The sequence below is a fragment of the Dioscorea cayenensis genome, chromosome 4 (genome assembly GCF_009730915.1).
Source record: "Dioscorea cayenensis subsp. rotundata cultivar TDr96_F1 chromosome 4, TDr96_F1_v2_PseudoChromosome.rev07_lg8_w22 25.fasta, whole genome shotgun sequence".
NCBI lineage: Eukaryota > Viridiplantae > Streptophyta > Magnoliopsida > Dioscoreales > Dioscoreaceae > Dioscorea > Dioscorea cayenensis.
The window spans coordinates 20,068,119-20,083,875 of NC_052474.1; the positions used below are offsets into that span (position 1 = coordinate 20,068,119).

A 15,757-nucleotide genomic window follows, 5' to 3' on the forward strand; every position below is an offset into this window, starting at 1 on the left:
GGGTGGAGGTTGGAATTTGGGAGAAAGAGGGAAGAGATTTGTTGTTTTGAGGGTGAGAGATGGGGGAAAGGGTTTTGTTATTTTGAGGGTAAGGGGTGAGGATCCGTTAATTTGGATCCGCATCCGAACAAAATTTTAACCTTTTTTTTTTAAGTTTTCATTTTTTTAATAAATTTTTAATAATTTTTTTATATTATAAAAAAAGCCAAGTCAACACTAATAAAAGCGGTAGAACTAATGAGTAGTTGCCCTCGGGACTAATATTTACAAAATCAAACAAATAAGAGGACTAAAAAGGGCTGAAATTGTAATATAGGGACTAAAAGGGCCAATTTTGAATTTTAGAGGGACTAACTTGGGTATTAAACCTATAATTTACTCTATTATTAATATTCTTACTTCTCTTTGAAGAGTGTAGGTGGTTTAACTAACAAGATGCCTATCTCCACTGGAATGAAAAGCCAATTTCAAAAATTAAATGAAACATTTGTTTTCAATATATGAATGCAATTGTTGTAACTTGTACTTGTGCTTCCTAATATGAAAAATGAAAAGTTAAGGATTGGTTATAGTCACTGTACAATGCTCACAAAAAAAAGGAAGCAAGGACAAATGCCACACAATTCAAACGTTTGGGCAAAACTTTAATAAAGCAAATAACTAATTTCAAAGTGTGGTTCAATTGATGGAAGCTTTAATTAATGTATCTCAATAAACATGTCATCTAAATTGTGGGTGAATTATGCATGGTCGAATTTCTTATATTATGGTACTTAACTAATTTTAAAGTGTGGTTCATTTGAGGGAATCTTAACAGTGGAGTATATATAGCAATTAATGTATTTCAATAATAAAGACAACTACAAAACAATCTAGTGGTAAGTCATTTAAATAGTGGGTGAGTTGTGCGGAGTCAAATTTCTCAAATTCTTTCACCATTTGTAGAATTATGGTTTTTTGAAATATCATTTTGAATGTAAGTGATAACTTGTACTACACATAACCAACGACCGAATGGTCTATTGGTATACAGGTCGCCGATAGAGCTCTTCACCGAGTGGTGAGAGTTCAATTCTCGGCTGAGGGCACATTTCTGGGAGATGTGAGTGGTAGTTATGTGCGGGTGGTTCCAGCTCCCATGTGTGCACAGGCCCCGCCCCCACTTGCTCCACCGAGGCTTGTGTATATCCCTGATATTTTAACAGGGCCTTTGGGTTGTTTGTTCCTCTTATAAAAAAAATATATATATATTGTATTACACATGTTACTTATAGATTTTGTAAAAAAAAACTCAATAATAATACAATTGAAAATAGGCTAAATAATTAGAAAAATAAAAGTGGAGATGCGGGGGATCGAACCCCGTGCCTCTCGCATGCAAAGCGAGCGCTCTACCATTTGAGCTACATCCCCAACTGTTACATTTTATAATAAAATTAATGTCATACTAAAAAAATAATATTTATTATTTTTTAATCATTGAGAAACGGATCCTTTTCAGCTGATTTATTTCATTGAAGCCTCTACCCCCACCCCACACATGCGACTTGTCCATCAACTAACATCCTTTATTTAAATACACATATATATATATATATATATAATTATCCACATCTCTCTCAATCTCTTCTGGTCTCCCAAACTCCTTTCAAACATGCAATCATAAATATCAGCACGCTCATCTTCAATCAATCTATACTCCATCCACCATACCACATTTATATACATTAATTAATTAATTTTTTTTTTCAACAATTTTTTTTAATATAAATAAAATTAATAATTAAAAAAAAAAGTTCCTTTCTCTTGCTCTCATGGGCCTCCACAGTTTGGGCTTATCCAGGCTAGCCACTAAATCTGAACCCCCATTGGGCCCACTTCATGCCGGCCCATGTGCAACCCAAATTAAATAAAGAAAAGCCCAATCCAACGGTCTCGATTTAATTCTAGTGCCACGTGTCTCAATCCGACGGCTAGAAAGGCGACCACGGATGACTCGAGGGGACGCGGAACATGCGGGAACACGCTGTCAGGGAGCTGTCTTCTTCTTTTCTTTCTCATCCGCTGTAAACCCAACCATACCTGGTAACTTGCAATGGTGTTAGTTACGTGCCACGTGTGCAACTGAGATGTGTATTTTGAACCCGAATCTTGATGTATATCGTGTCGTTATGAGAAGGAGAGTTTGAGAAGTTTGGGAGAATGAAAGGCGGTGGTGATCGTTTAAAGGGCTCTTTTTTGGAGCAGTGTTTCCTTTTTCTCTCCATCTTGCGAGCTCTCTCTCTCTGGGTTCAGTAATGGCGGAGGCTTGTTCTCTTCGTCTTTGCTAAAGGAGGTTGGAGAGGAAAGGGAAGGCAAAGGGGGTGGGGAATGTGGAAGCTTGGTTTGATGGTAATCCATTGGTTCTTTCTTCTTTTCTTCTATTTTTTCTTTCTTTTTTGGATTCTTTCAGAGATTTGATGATGGAGATCTTGCTTTTTTGGTTGGGTTTTTCTTGTTAAGAAGGAGGCTTTGTGTGTTTTTCTGATGGAAAGTTGTGATTTTTAGGGATGTGGAATGGTTTTTAGGTTGTGGTTTTGGTGAGAGTGAAGGTTTGCCTCTGTGTGTGTGTGTGTGTGTGTGTGTTTGTCGAGGATTTGATACCGTTTCCAGTTGTTCTTTCTTTGTGAGGTGGTTCTTGGTGGAAAATTTCAATCTTGAGGGTTGGGGCCGTGTCTTGGGTGTTGATGTCTCGGTATGTGTGGCATAATCTATGGGAAGTATGAGGTTTTTCATCGTTCCTCACTGATTTAGGGTTTGTTTATTTTTCGCCACAAGTTAGCATTTCTCTTTGTGTTTATGTGGAATTTAGTGATTCTTTGGGATTGTTTAAGGCATAGGCTTAAATTAATAGAAGCTTTATCTTTTCTTTTTCAATTCTTGCATTTCATCACTAAAGTGTTATCTTGCTTTACTTTTTGTGTTGCAGTGTGGAATTGTGCTGTTTATAGAAGGTCCTTTACTCAATTGAACGGATAAGTGAAGTTGTATATGCAACAGGAACTGCAATTCTTTTGGTTTTTGTAAGTTCTCATATTGGCAACGGAATTTCCATTTTAAGATGATTGCACCTAATCATGTTTGGTTTTTCTTTATCCCGAAGCATCACAGTAAGGGGATTATATGTCTATGCTTCCCACATTATTGATTTGCATTATTTTTATGGATACTGTACTTTCTATGCATCGAATGTATTGCAGGAAAGTTTGAAGGTTGATGACAGACTAGTTTGAGATCATACATTGGTGGTTTCTCAAAGTTGTGTGATCATGGGGGGTTCTGGTGTGGCTGAGTTGGTTAATGCGGCAACAAGTGAAAACCTGAAGGAAATGGACTGGACAAAGAGCATTGAAATTTGTGAACTTGTTGCTCGTGACCATGGGTATAATACTTATTGCATGCAACTAATTCTAATAGCAGATGGAGCGGCTACTTTTAGTTCCTTAGTTCTTTTCTTATTTTTGTCGTGCACATGCTATCACAAATGATTATGGTCTTGTTTTCAGTATACATTTTGTGACTCTCTTGAGAAAAATTCATATTTTGAACTCTACAGCCTTTTGGTTTTTGTGGTTCTTTCTTTGTTTGGTAATATGATTTTGGAATTTGTCGGGAACCTGTTATAAAAGGACGACAAAATAGATGGCTTACGACAAAAAGGAATTTTTGTTAAAGTTATGCAGTTTTGTACTGTTGCTTTTATTATATGCGCCGCAGGTATATATGATACTTTTCTTTACTCTGTGTTATTTGACCATTAACTCCTTGTTTTTGGATGATTAGGCTAGCCAAAGATGTCATAAAGTCGATAAAGAAACGACTGGGGAAGAAAAGCCCGAATACTCAGCTGTTCGCTGTTATGGTGAGTACCTTATTATTCTGTATATTTAGGTGTTGTTTTGGCATTTTAATTACTCAACTGTATGCTGCAGTAGGAACATTTACACCCTAGCTTGTTGCTTCATTTTTTTAGTCTCCATAAGCAATGTAAATTACAAATATCTCCATTTTTACATGGAATTATATATATATGAACTGATTTTAACTTCAAGATGTAACACCTATAGAGTACATACTATCTCCTGGCAAGACAATGAAACCTTTTCCAAGTTGTCCATTTAGAGTTGGAATGGTGGATATATTGTTCAGAGCCTCCAAGATATTCACTTTGGCATTTTATCCCCATGCTCTTTTAAGAGTTTTTTACAATTATCTTGATCCTTTAAATGTTATCCAACAACTGTTTATAAGCTTTGTTGTGGAAAAATTGTCAATTAGACTAAAGTTAAAGAGAATGGTCTGTTCTGTTTTTTTGTATTTATGAAAAGGTGTACATTATACACTATGACTTATTTTGAATTTTTTAATACTCTTCGAATGTGTCTAGTTAGATGTCAAATCTAAAGATGCCATCTAAATAACTGCTTGACTAAAATGTTTGTTTCATTTTGCAGTTATTAGAAATGCTAATGAACAACTGTGGGGAACATATTCATAAACAGGTGATAGATAACGGACTTCTTCCAATTTTAGTGAAGATAGTGAAGAAAAAGGTAAATCCTGCTTTTTATGGATTGTTGGCACAGATTATATTTGTCTGACGCAATGTCCTTTTTCATCACATATTTTATAGACAGATTTGAATTGCTTCCCTTCATTGTTACAGACTGATTTGCCTGTTCGTGAAAGAATATTTCTCCTTCTGGATGCCACTCAAACTGCCCTTGGTGGTGCTTCTGGAAAGTTTCCTCAATACTACACTGCATATTATGATCTGGTGGTATGTATTTACATCTATTACTTTCTACCATCCGTTGTCAACATAAAAATTTGTCCTTTACAGCCTATCATTAGTTTACTAGTTTCTATGGATTCCATTGTTTCTTCAAAAATAATGGATAAGGGAGTGATAATCATGAGTTTCTAAACTTACTCTAGAGTTAGCTTATAAGTGGGGCGTGAGAAATAAGCATTTTGATAGAATTTCAGGTAGGGAAAAAAAATGTTAACATCTATTGCTTACTAGAAAGGTGTAAAAGTGAATGGGGACCAAAGGATTTTGTTTTGGATTCAGACTATCATTTATCTCTACCTATAAGTTGGTTGTCTGCTATTTCCAGCATGCATTTGCCTTGTTTATTGTAGTGCTTTTCTATGATGGACATACTTATCAATGGAGTTAAATAGCATGAAGAAAACACCTATTTCTTTAGGTTTAATTGGATGATTCTAAATATTCATCTCATTTTTTAATTTCTTTGCCCATAGCATGCATGTTAATTAAATTTCTGAATACTTCTTCTCAGTCTGCACGGGTACAATTTCCACAACGACCTAATATTGCTCCCCAAGAACAACCGACTTCAAATGTTCATGAAAAGGAAATTCCTACTCAAGACTCTCTCTACCAGAAATCTGAAGCTGACAAGAAAAATGCTAATGGTCAGATCATCCCAGACTCAAGGTAGTGTGAACTGTGAGGTTTCCTCTGCCTTTTTTAATTTTACCATAAGCACCTCATCCTATTTTTGGTTTCTTTCATTACTTGTGCTGAATATAAATCTTGAAAAAAAAACTTTTATATTCACCTTCTTGATAGGAATTTTAGTTGTATTTGAGAGGCCCAATTAGGTGTCCTTTATTTATTTATTTATCATTTGCAGTGGAAAGAAAGGAAATGTTTAAATATCAAACAATGTCTCTTTTAGCAATAGACTTATCATGACTCATTTCCTTACTGGAGTGCATTTCCTATGACAGTAGCATCCTATCAACTGTTCATGGGGTTTTGATTGTATTCCTAATGATTGTGGAGATGTAATCAAGTGAGGCAGTTCTTGAGTTTGTATAGCTGAAGGTCAAGCCTAGTATCTTGTGGAATATAATCGTCCCTCGCATATGACATATCTAGCTTTGTTAACAATAAATGTAAGCTTGATGTATTTTCTTGAGGACATCTCTATGTTATATTTATGCTTTAGTCATATAACCTTTAGGTATATCAAAGTGTGTGAACTGTCAATACTTGGTGTGCTCAGGTAGGACATTCACAATGCCTTTTGTTTATGCCAAGTCTTAGAATAAATGTGCATTACATAGAACGTATCTCTAATTGGTGAGGCTAACTTCTTGAGATGTCCACATCAATTCTGGTGTGGTACCTGCTTGTGATTTTGTATAGCTAGAAACTTTTGTACAAGTAATTATGCAGTAGAAACTTCCTTTATTGTGCTTACATAGTTTATATATCATTTCAGTATCATACACAAGGCCATCAGTGTATTGGATGTCCTGATGGAAGTGTTGGATGCAATGAATCCACAACATCCAGAGGTCAGGACTCGAGTTTTACTTTGAAATTTTTGATTAAATGAGGCATATGTATGCAAAGTTATTAGCTCAAGTTGTTTGAAAATGGCTTTTTTTCTTTTTATATGTTATAGAAAGGTTAAATATTGTACTGCACTTTATGTTCATCAAAGAAAATAAAGAAAAACATATCCTATAAACTAGGACATTAACCATAGGAAGATATAAACAGCAAAGTTCAATATTACGTTAATCATATATAGTATTTGTTACTGTATCTTTACATAGGAACCTATATTCATCAGGTACACGTGTTTTATGAGAAAGAGGTAGCTTTCTACTAGAAAAAAAACATTACTACTGCCTATGAAGTAAGAAAATGATATTCCGATTAAAAGTGATACATTTCCCATGTAATATTATACTGGTACTTCTTTTCCAAAGTGCTTGTTTTATTTTGTGAAAGAGTAGAATGTTGCAATGGATTAAGCAACTTAGACTGCCTGAAGATGACCTTAGTGGTTTGCTTTCTAATCAAATTAGACTGCTACTAGGCTGAATTCAAGCATGAAACTTCTAAAATCTGGCTTTTCCCTTTAATTTGGCTCGACCTAAGCGGACTTAACTGAAACAATTGAAGGTTGGTTTGACCAACAATATTAGATTGAATCACTCATTGCTGTTTTGAATGCTAAGTTTGAAGCTGATAATTCGTCTTAGTCAGACTGAGTTAGACCAGACCCATGTGGCACTGTAGGCTAAAGGCCAGGCACATTAAGTGGCTACATTCTATGTTCTTTTCTGTCCACCCTATTGAAGTATTTCATTTGTAAATCTTGTGTTCAGACACAAGCAAGTTTTTGAGAATGAGAATTCATAGCTTTTCTCCGACATATTTCAGCAACCTACACCTAACATTAATGCAACCATCTATTCTTTTTCAAAAATTTAGATGTGCTTGTGCAGGGAGCAACAGATGAGTTTGTGTTGGATCTTGTGGAGCAGTGCTCATTCCAAAAGCAACGAGTAATGCATCTTATTATGACCTCCCGGTAAGATGTACTAATTTATTTGCTCTTAGAAAACTTTTCCTCTTTTAGCTAATTGTGCCATCCCTTTTTTTTTAATGTTCCCTTCAATAATTTGATAGAGTTTACCGTTACTGAGTAAAATAATCTCTTTCTTTTCCCTCTGTACTGAGTGAAATAGTCTTTTTTCTGAATAACTTGTTGGATTCATGATCTTAATTGTGGTTCCATCCTCAATTTTTGTGAAATTCTGCAAATTCAAGAGAAAAATAACACCTTTAATGTTTAATAAGGTTTTATTTTCTTTTTGTATCATGTTGTGTGTGGCTCCATTGCAGAGCTGACTGAGCATGGAAGAAAATAATCTCTCTGATATTTTAATGATCAGTTTATTTGCTCCTGAAATTCAATGACACTGAATTTGGATTTTCAGGGACGAGAAAATAGTTACTCAAGCAATTGATCTGAACGATCGGCTACACAAGGCTCTTGCCAAACATGACGCACTTCTCTCTGTTCGAGCTACTTCCACTGTGCCCGTAACAACAGCTCGTGAAGATTCTGAAGAGGAGGATGAAGAACGGCTTTTTCGAAGGTTGTCTCTTTTCTCTTTTTATAGTTTCTCTGCCTGTTGAACTTCTAAGCTAAGTTGTGCAACAAACTATACGCATGGATAAAAATTATTGACATCTTATTCAATAACTATTAGCTCTGATTCAACTACAATATTCTGTTGATAGGATAAGGAAAGGAAAAGCTTGTGCAGAAGATTACTCAGGGAACTCATCACGGTCTTTCATGTCAATTCCCGAGGAGAAGATGAAGCGGCCATTGTGTATACAACCTGTGGATTCTGATAGCAAGCCACCGGTGCCAACCTCCATCATCCCACCTCCGCCTGCCAAGCATATGGAGAGGGAAAGATTCTTCAAGGAGAAGCAAACCGACGGCTCAACTTTGTCCGGCCACATGAGGGGCTTATCCCTGCACAGCCGCAACGGTAGCAGCTCCCGTGGCGGCAGCAGTGATTTCAGTGAGCGAGATGCCTTTGGTTTTCGGGACTAATTTCATCGACCATTCATTTGGTGTCCAGTGTGCGACAGGGCTGTGTGCTTCCTTCCTTGTGCTGCTACTGATGCATTTATGGTGTCTAACTCCGCACAGGCGTTATCAAAACCTATGAACTGATTCAGTAGAAAGAAAGGTGTGTGAATGTGTGATTGTTGGTGAGGCTGCCTTTTTCAGTGCAGGCTGACACAATGGTCACTGGTTGAGAGTTATAGCTTTATATGATGAGACTTAAGCTGTGTTTATAGAATCAGTACTGTAGATTTTCTTGTTTGCAGGTCTTGTATTCTTCATTGTTAGTTTTCTTGATTGGGTGGTTATCTTGTTAAAATAGCAATTGGTCTTTTCTTTCTCATGTACATGGATTGATCTTTTTTAAACTTTTATTATAATTAGTTGAACAGTGCCCTGTTGATTTGCAGAGGAAATAAAAATGTTTGATTTTTACTGTCTTTCCTTGTGCAACTATACCCCTGTAAAACCTCATAATTGCATCTATTTGTATATCGTTCAAAAAAGTAATAGACAGAAAAGAATTGTATATCTTATTATCTGTAGGATCTCCATGAATTGATAAAGATGTACAATTCACAGTAAGAAGCACAATAGCAAGCTCAAGCTTTCAAAGCTTCAATTGTATTGGAGTTGAACCCTCCACCCTCTTTTGAATAGCATTGGCCTGGAATTAACATGTCTCTAAGCATGTGAGTCAGAAAAAAAACACATGATATACATGATGATTGTGAGAATTGTTTCTGATCTAATTTTGCATTAGCTGATAATTCCTTTTAAGCTCCATGGAACACCCTTTTCATGTTGTGAGAGTATCAGGCAGAGTGGAGTGTGCACCAAGAACTTTTCCACCCACATCTGGAAAGCATTCATGCCCAGGTAAAGAGCTAATACTACCATCACTCCGAACTTGGATCGGGTACTTCATCAGGTGCCCGTGCATTTCTTTGTACTCCGACGACACAAAAGATTGCCAATTAGTTTCTGCTAATTGGTTTACTCGTTTGACACATTCCAGACTTCCCGGTTCGCAGAAACAGTCCTCTAATTTGCCCAAGTGCTCAGCCCAGAGTGACATTCTATATCCATAGACCTGCCATCAGAAATTCCTGCTCACTCCTTGGTTCTTTAAACCATAAATAATTCGATGAGCAAACTAATGGAAAATACTTACAAAAAAATGTTGGTAAGAAAATTTTCGATAGATGCATTGGATAATATAACAATATGCTTGGGAATGAAGAATTAAGAATTCTAATTTGTTTCAATTCCTGTGATTGGATTCATTACTAGTCTAGAGATATGCAGGCCTGCTGCAATTCATTCTTCCCTTATTCATGTTTTTTGAAAGTTGAAGGACAGAGAAAGGATTTTCAAACCTGTCCATGTGGATGGCTGTTTTTTCCTGCCCACATGTGCTTTGGTTGATATGCTCCCATTGCTATCTCGGTATCTCTTGAACCATCCATTGATCTTTGATTGATATTGGCAGATCCAATGATCACATATTCATCGTCAACTATCATCCCTTTAGCATGCACATATATCATGAATCTGCGATACTTCTGTGCCATGCGCTGCAGGATATTTACATTAATTACATAAAATTCCCTTCATTTTTGTTTAATGATTCATGATCTAAGAACATGGATTACCAACAACAAATCTGAAGAACTAGTAGTTTTAGAAGTCCACTTTATGCTTAAATCTTAAGTACAAGATAAAGATCAGTGTTCTGCATACGGCAATTAGAACGAAAAAATTTATAAACTGGATAATAACAACATGAGGATTTTATTTTAAGGAAGCAACTTCAAGTTGGAAAAATTGTTGCTGACAGCCTTTAAGCTGCCCAAGAATTGTTCATTGTTTAATTTCAAATGGCCTTGAAGAAAAGGAGTAGATGATAAAAGAACTTACCAGCCCACTGCTATCTGCATTGTGACCTGCAGATGACTTTTTAATTGGCGACGGCAAAGGCTCACGCTTTCCAAGACAATAAAAATTCAAATAATCTTGAGGGTGGTATTTTTCAGATTGGCCAGATTTTTCAAGTGCCTGAGCAATAATTCTGTACATCATAGCCATTGTTTGAGCCTGTGACAATCAAGAATGAGATGAAGTACTTAGGTATGCTGCCGAGCATGATGTGAAATTAAATCTTTAGACACCTTGATTGCTATTGTTATTTAAATTAGACTGCACCAAAACTGTTTAGTGAGAAACAATAAAATTAGGATTAAATGGGAAATGAGATGAAGAGAAAAGAGAAAGAGTGGCAGACCTGCCAAAATAGAATTTCCTGCACGGCTGCACCAGTTGGAATGCCTTCAGGCCATAACGGCACGACAATATACACTGAAAAGTGTTCTTTTGCTTTAATCTTGCTCACAATCTTCAAGGCCAACTCCATGGGTATCAAATTATCTGCACCTGCTTTCAGAAAACACAGAAAGCTTTAAACTAGGACTTCTTTATGTTCCAAACTCTCCATTGTCCACTTCTAGAAACAGATATGGGGAAAATATGTTTTTGTCAATTTGATTCTCCTATGGAAGCTTCATATATGTAATTAGAGAATTTTAGAAATACTGGAATCTGATACTTTGATTGAGTTTTCAATGTTGAACATGCGTCACCTTCATATATGCGAAAATCTGTTCCTTAAGTATACCTCTGAAAGTTAACCAGGTAAAAATATTTGAAAAATTTTCAAGCCACAGCAATACGCTTGACAAAAAATAAAATGGATGCCAATGAAATTTAAAGGTAACAATGTTTTTAGCCTTTTGGCTACAGTTAGATAATAAAGATAACAACGTTTCAATCATGAACCATTAAAAAAGCATGCAAATTGCCCATGTAATACTGCATAAAAATTGGCAAACTAATAATAAAAAGATATATCAAGGAACAGGTCTAATGTTTTCGAAAAGTCAATGAAGTATGCACCTGCATTTTTGTATGATGGCCAATAATATGATGATCCAAGAAAATACTGGTTCTCGATGTATATAAAATGTTGTGCAGATCTTATGGCCTTCACATAAGCACTGTGTATGCTCTTGTCTATTTTCAAATTCTTTGCACAGACAAGATTCTGCAAAATAAAATGATATATTGACAATATTAAGACAATATTAAGGGTTCAAAACCTAAAATTAAACAATGTTGCCACCAGTACCAAAAATGAATTATATAACTGATTAAGTAAAATGAAGTAAATAACAAACTTTCAATTATTTATAGAAATCTTTCCATAAAAAATTTGTGGTTCTCCATCCTACTAACCTTGGACTCAGCTTCCTGAACTACTTTTGGGAAACCTCTTACAGATCCCGAGTCGATTGAGCGAAAAATCTGTCAAAAAAAGAGATTGCTTTTCAAGATTGAAATATGCATTGTCACAAACAATGAGTAGAAGTCCATGGTTTGCCCAACCTGTACATGCCAATTTTCAGGATCATCTTCACTGTTAACATATGCATCACAATCATCTTTATATGGTGTCTTAATCCAGGAAATACGATCAAGTTTTATCAAACAATCATCATTCCAGTGTCTGACTTTCCTGAACTTGAAATCTCTCCATTTAATAGCTTTCCTCCATCGTTGTTCAAAATTTGTCAGTATGTCATATGCAGCAGGGCCATCAATTCTGCAATGTAAATCATGCCAGGGTTGCCTTGGGCCTCGGCTGTTGATCTGTAAATATAAACCAAATAGCTTGAATAGTTAAAATCAGTACCATATTTACTTTAGTAAAATTTTGTTAATTGAGAAAACTATCAAGTCTACGTTAACAAAGAATATTAAATCTTGACATAACTAAATGCTATTCATCATTATTATCCTCATCGTTCAAGACATTCACCAACAAAATGAATATCGGAAAAGTGTAAGCTCAGGATATCATGCAGGAGAAAAAGAAAGATAAATTATACTATTACCTTCAGCTATACAAGAAGGAAAATACATAGTTCAGTTTAGCATGTTTATTCAGAAATGGATCATGGAGTCATTGTCATATGAAAAAAGTAAAATAAAGAGGATGATTAAATTTAAAATGTACTCACTGGAAATGTAGGATTGTGAAAATCATTGGCAAAAACACTATCAAGATCACCAAAGAGCCTGTGTTCAGGTGTGTCATATCTTCCATCGCATAGATCCAGTCCACCAATAAAAGCAGTAATTTTCCGATTGTTTCCTGGAGCTTGGGTGTCGACAAGTACACACTTTTGGTGGTGGGTAAATAAAGTTCCTACAACCTGAGCATATTTCAATGGTAAGAACACATAGATATTTGAGAACTACAGAGCAATTTATATCTTCTTCAGATTATCTCTCACTTTGAGCATATTCAGATACTGATATTGATTGTTTTCTTATTTAACCCCCATTTAATTCAACTGTTTCTATTAATTACTGTGATTTTCATGAGCACAGGACTGCCAATTAAAAACATGTTAGTCCTTTGCAGTTTCATTTGACACAATTGAGCCTAAAGGAAACTTTGACCTGATAACTCCTGGATAATACTCTAATTTTCCTTAAAACCTAAAATCGGTATAGGTTTTTTTAAAAAGTTGAGCAAAAGCTTTGAATTATTTTATGAACCGTTAGAATTGAACATGTTTTTGACTGAAGCTTCTTTCCAGCATTAATAATATCATGTAAATATAAAGTAATAAAGGCGATGAGAAAATATATTTGTCACCTGTTGCTTAAAGATGCTTAGTTTATTGCTTGCATAGCGAGGAGCTAGCACACATTGGACACTGGAACGCCTGAAAAATTTTCGGGCTTCTTCATCATGAGTATGCATCACCCCATCCTGCATTCAGCCTACATACATTCAATTGTAGAACTTCTCATTTGAATAAGTTTGAAATAATTAGGTAGAAAGCATGCATATCTACAAGCAGACAACCAAAAATAAAATCCATCATATCAAACACAAGCTCATGCAGAAGCACGCACACACATGCATTTTACATTAATCCATATACATCAAGAAAGAAGCTGATTAATAAAGAGCCAATGTTATAGTTGAGTTGTTTGTTTGTTATTCTTAAATTTATCAAAGTGAACTCAAAAAAATAGACGAATAAGAAGGAAGAAAATTTAATGAGCAATACCGTTTTCAAAAAGAATTTGTCATGTGAGGTCTTATCATCCCAAATCAACATGAGCACACGAACTCCTTCCTGAGATTTGTACTTCAACAAGTCTCCAAGAGATAACTCCCCTCCAGCAGGCAATGGTTTTGTGGGTTCCCTTACAAGCTTCACTGGGTGATAAATGGACCAACCAACTATATAGATCAAGTGATGAGCTTCCAAGATTGCATGACAAATATCTTCCCAACATTTCTGCTGCTCAAAAATCTTTCCCTCGTCAAGTGGAATTTTAGGGAGCAAATTATCTGGAACATGAGCATCTTGATATAGGGTGACGCTCCCTCCTTTATGAAGTGGGAAGTAGGCATTAGGCACGCCAACATAATCAGGAGCACCACCAAATCCATCTTTATATAAAAGGTTGTTCTCTATAGGCTTAAACTGCACAGATATATGCAGTTCAGGATTTGTTTTTATAGGATTTCCATCATTACCAACTATAGGAAACCAACCATTAATTGTGGCTCCGGGCAAGATTTGCTCCACAGGTATTACTAATGTCCCAATAAGCTGTGCTCCAAAAACATCATTGTCCTTGACTTGAAACTCAATCTGCGAAAAAGGGTGGGCAACAGGCACACAGAAGTGTTCTTTCCAGATTGGGTCCTCACAGTTTGGAATTACTCGTGTTTGGGCTATGGTAGCACCAGCCAGACAAACAGAAACATAAGGATCACTAGTTATAATTTTGCGCCGATTTCTATGCTTATCACTTCTGCTTTTACCAAAAGGTGATCCACAAGATCCATACATAGTGAAACATCTTCTCATCCTTTCTGACATTAAATCCATATTTGGAAGAGATCTAGCTTCCAAGATCCATAAATCCAGGTCACCATGCAAGATCTCAATGTTTTTAAGGTTGTCGGACCTTCTCCCCTCGCACTCTGACTGACTTGAGGAGCCAACCATGGTGAGCAGTCCAAGACTGTACCACTACTTTCTGCAAAAGAGAACATTATCAGAAAAACAACACAAATTGATGGGAATCTTATGTAGATATAAAGCTAAAATCCTATGTTTTGCACCCAGACAGATATCTGCTACCTTTAGGTCATCAAGCCCACTATTCAGTATTTAAATTTCTAAAAAAAATTCAGCAATGCCATCGTCAAGTAGAAGTATAAAAGAAGTTGAAGATGCTATCGCTTAGTTTTGATTGGCTCAGAGACTGAAATGGAATATGCATAAATGTGTATCTGTAGAAAAGATTAGTCAAAAGCAGATATTCACCAGCAAAGTTAATATAAGGTGTGGAACCTTGCAAGAACTAGCCAGTTGATGAAAATGGCTGACTTATATGACAAAAGTAAAAATCTGAGTTCTAAATCTGTTGCCATAAAGTCCTGTGGAAGTATACAAAATGTGCTTCGCAGTTTTATATGAACCAGTAGCAATGGAGAATACTATGTATTAAGCTCTATGAACTTTAGGGCGAAATATACATTAAATCAAATAAAATTAACCATATTCTTGGGAAGATAAAACACATAATAACAGAAAACTCAGCAACTCTGTTTGTTCAAGCATTTTAAAAAATGCTGATAATGCCATGCATTTTTAGTGGCAGGATCAAACCAATGCCTCCAAGCAGTTGTTGAAAATAGGATTTGATCAAATGCAATTAATAACTGAATAATTAAAATGCTCCAAGTTCTCAAAAAAAACTCACAAAGAACAAGCACAAGATTCATTCACCCACAAAGCAAGTTTATCTGGAATAAGAAAATTTATCTATGCCAGCAACCTCCATCTTCTCACAGCCAGAAAATTCAAGGCCTGCAAGTTGAAATTTCATAGTCAATCTCAATAGCACAGAACAAAAAATACAATTTGGAGTCTAAGATACTTTTGCATATAAACTTTAATAAGGAAAGGAAGAAAAGGAAGGAAATAGAATGAATCTGCATATCCAAATCGAATTCCCACAATGAAACTGTTAGATATAGATATGTATGTATATGTTGTGTACATGAGTATATACCTATGTTATATACTTGTATTGTATTGTTTGCCCCTATAAGTAAGACCTAAAGGGTCATGCATGCCTTGGGCTGGCATACACTTCTTTCTATCTTTTTCTATCAGAAACATCATCCTAGTTTTATGCCAAAAGCT

At 35.7% G+C, this 15,757-nt stretch overlaps 2 protein-coding genes and 1 non-coding gene across 4 annotated transcripts; 1 reads left to right on the top strand and 2 right to left on the bottom strand.

Moving 5' to 3' along the window:
- Nucleotides 1-1,340: 1,340 nt before the first annotated feature.
- TRNAA-UGC lies at nt 1,341-1,413 on the bottom strand. The gene has a single exon. It is a non-coding gene; the product is annotated as a tRNA-Ala (tRNA).
- Nucleotides 1,414-2,257: 844 nt separating this feature from the next.
- LOC120258559 (TOM1-like protein 5) lies at nt 2,258-8,762 on the top strand. The gene is made up of 11 exons (XM_039266021.1): nt 2,258-2,391; nt 2,969-3,062; nt 3,240-3,421; nt 3,823-3,901; nt 4,494-4,592; nt 4,706-4,819; nt 5,346-5,503; nt 6,297-6,372; nt 7,315-7,400; nt 7,810-7,971; nt 8,117-8,762. The coding sequence occupies exons 3-11, from the start codon at nt 3,309-3,311 to the stop codon at nt 8,439-8,441; spliced, it is 1,212 nt and encodes a 403-aa protein (XP_039121955.1). The 5' UTR covers nt 2,258-2,391; nt 2,969-3,062; nt 3,240-3,308; the 3' UTR covers nt 8,442-8,762.
- A 252-nt stretch (nt 8,763-9,014) lies between these two features.
- Nucleotides 9,015-15,390, bottom strand: LOC120258558 (phospholipase D delta-like). 2 transcript variants are annotated; one of them, XM_039266020.1, is made up of 11 exons: nt 15,312-15,390; nt 13,598-14,582; nt 13,177-13,293; nt 12,533-12,727; nt 11,898-12,161; nt 11,748-11,816; nt 11,409-11,556; nt 10,741-10,889; nt 10,377-10,553; nt 9,836-10,033; nt 9,015-9,549 (listed from the first exon to the last, which is right to left on the bottom strand). In XM_039266020.1, the coding sequence occupies exons 2-11, from the start codon at nt 14,549-14,551 to the stop codon at nt 9,256-9,258; spliced, it is 2,565 nt and encodes an 854-aa protein (XP_039121954.1). In that variant the 5' UTR covers nt 14,552-14,582; nt 15,312-15,390; the 3' UTR covers nt 9,015-9,255. The 2 variants fall into 2 exon arrangements, with proteins under 2 accessions (XP_039121954.1, XP_039121953.1); XM_039266019.1 differs by lacking the exon at nt 15,312-15,390 and adding an exon at nt 14,687-14,712.
- Nucleotides 15,391-15,757: the final 367 nt, after the last annotated feature.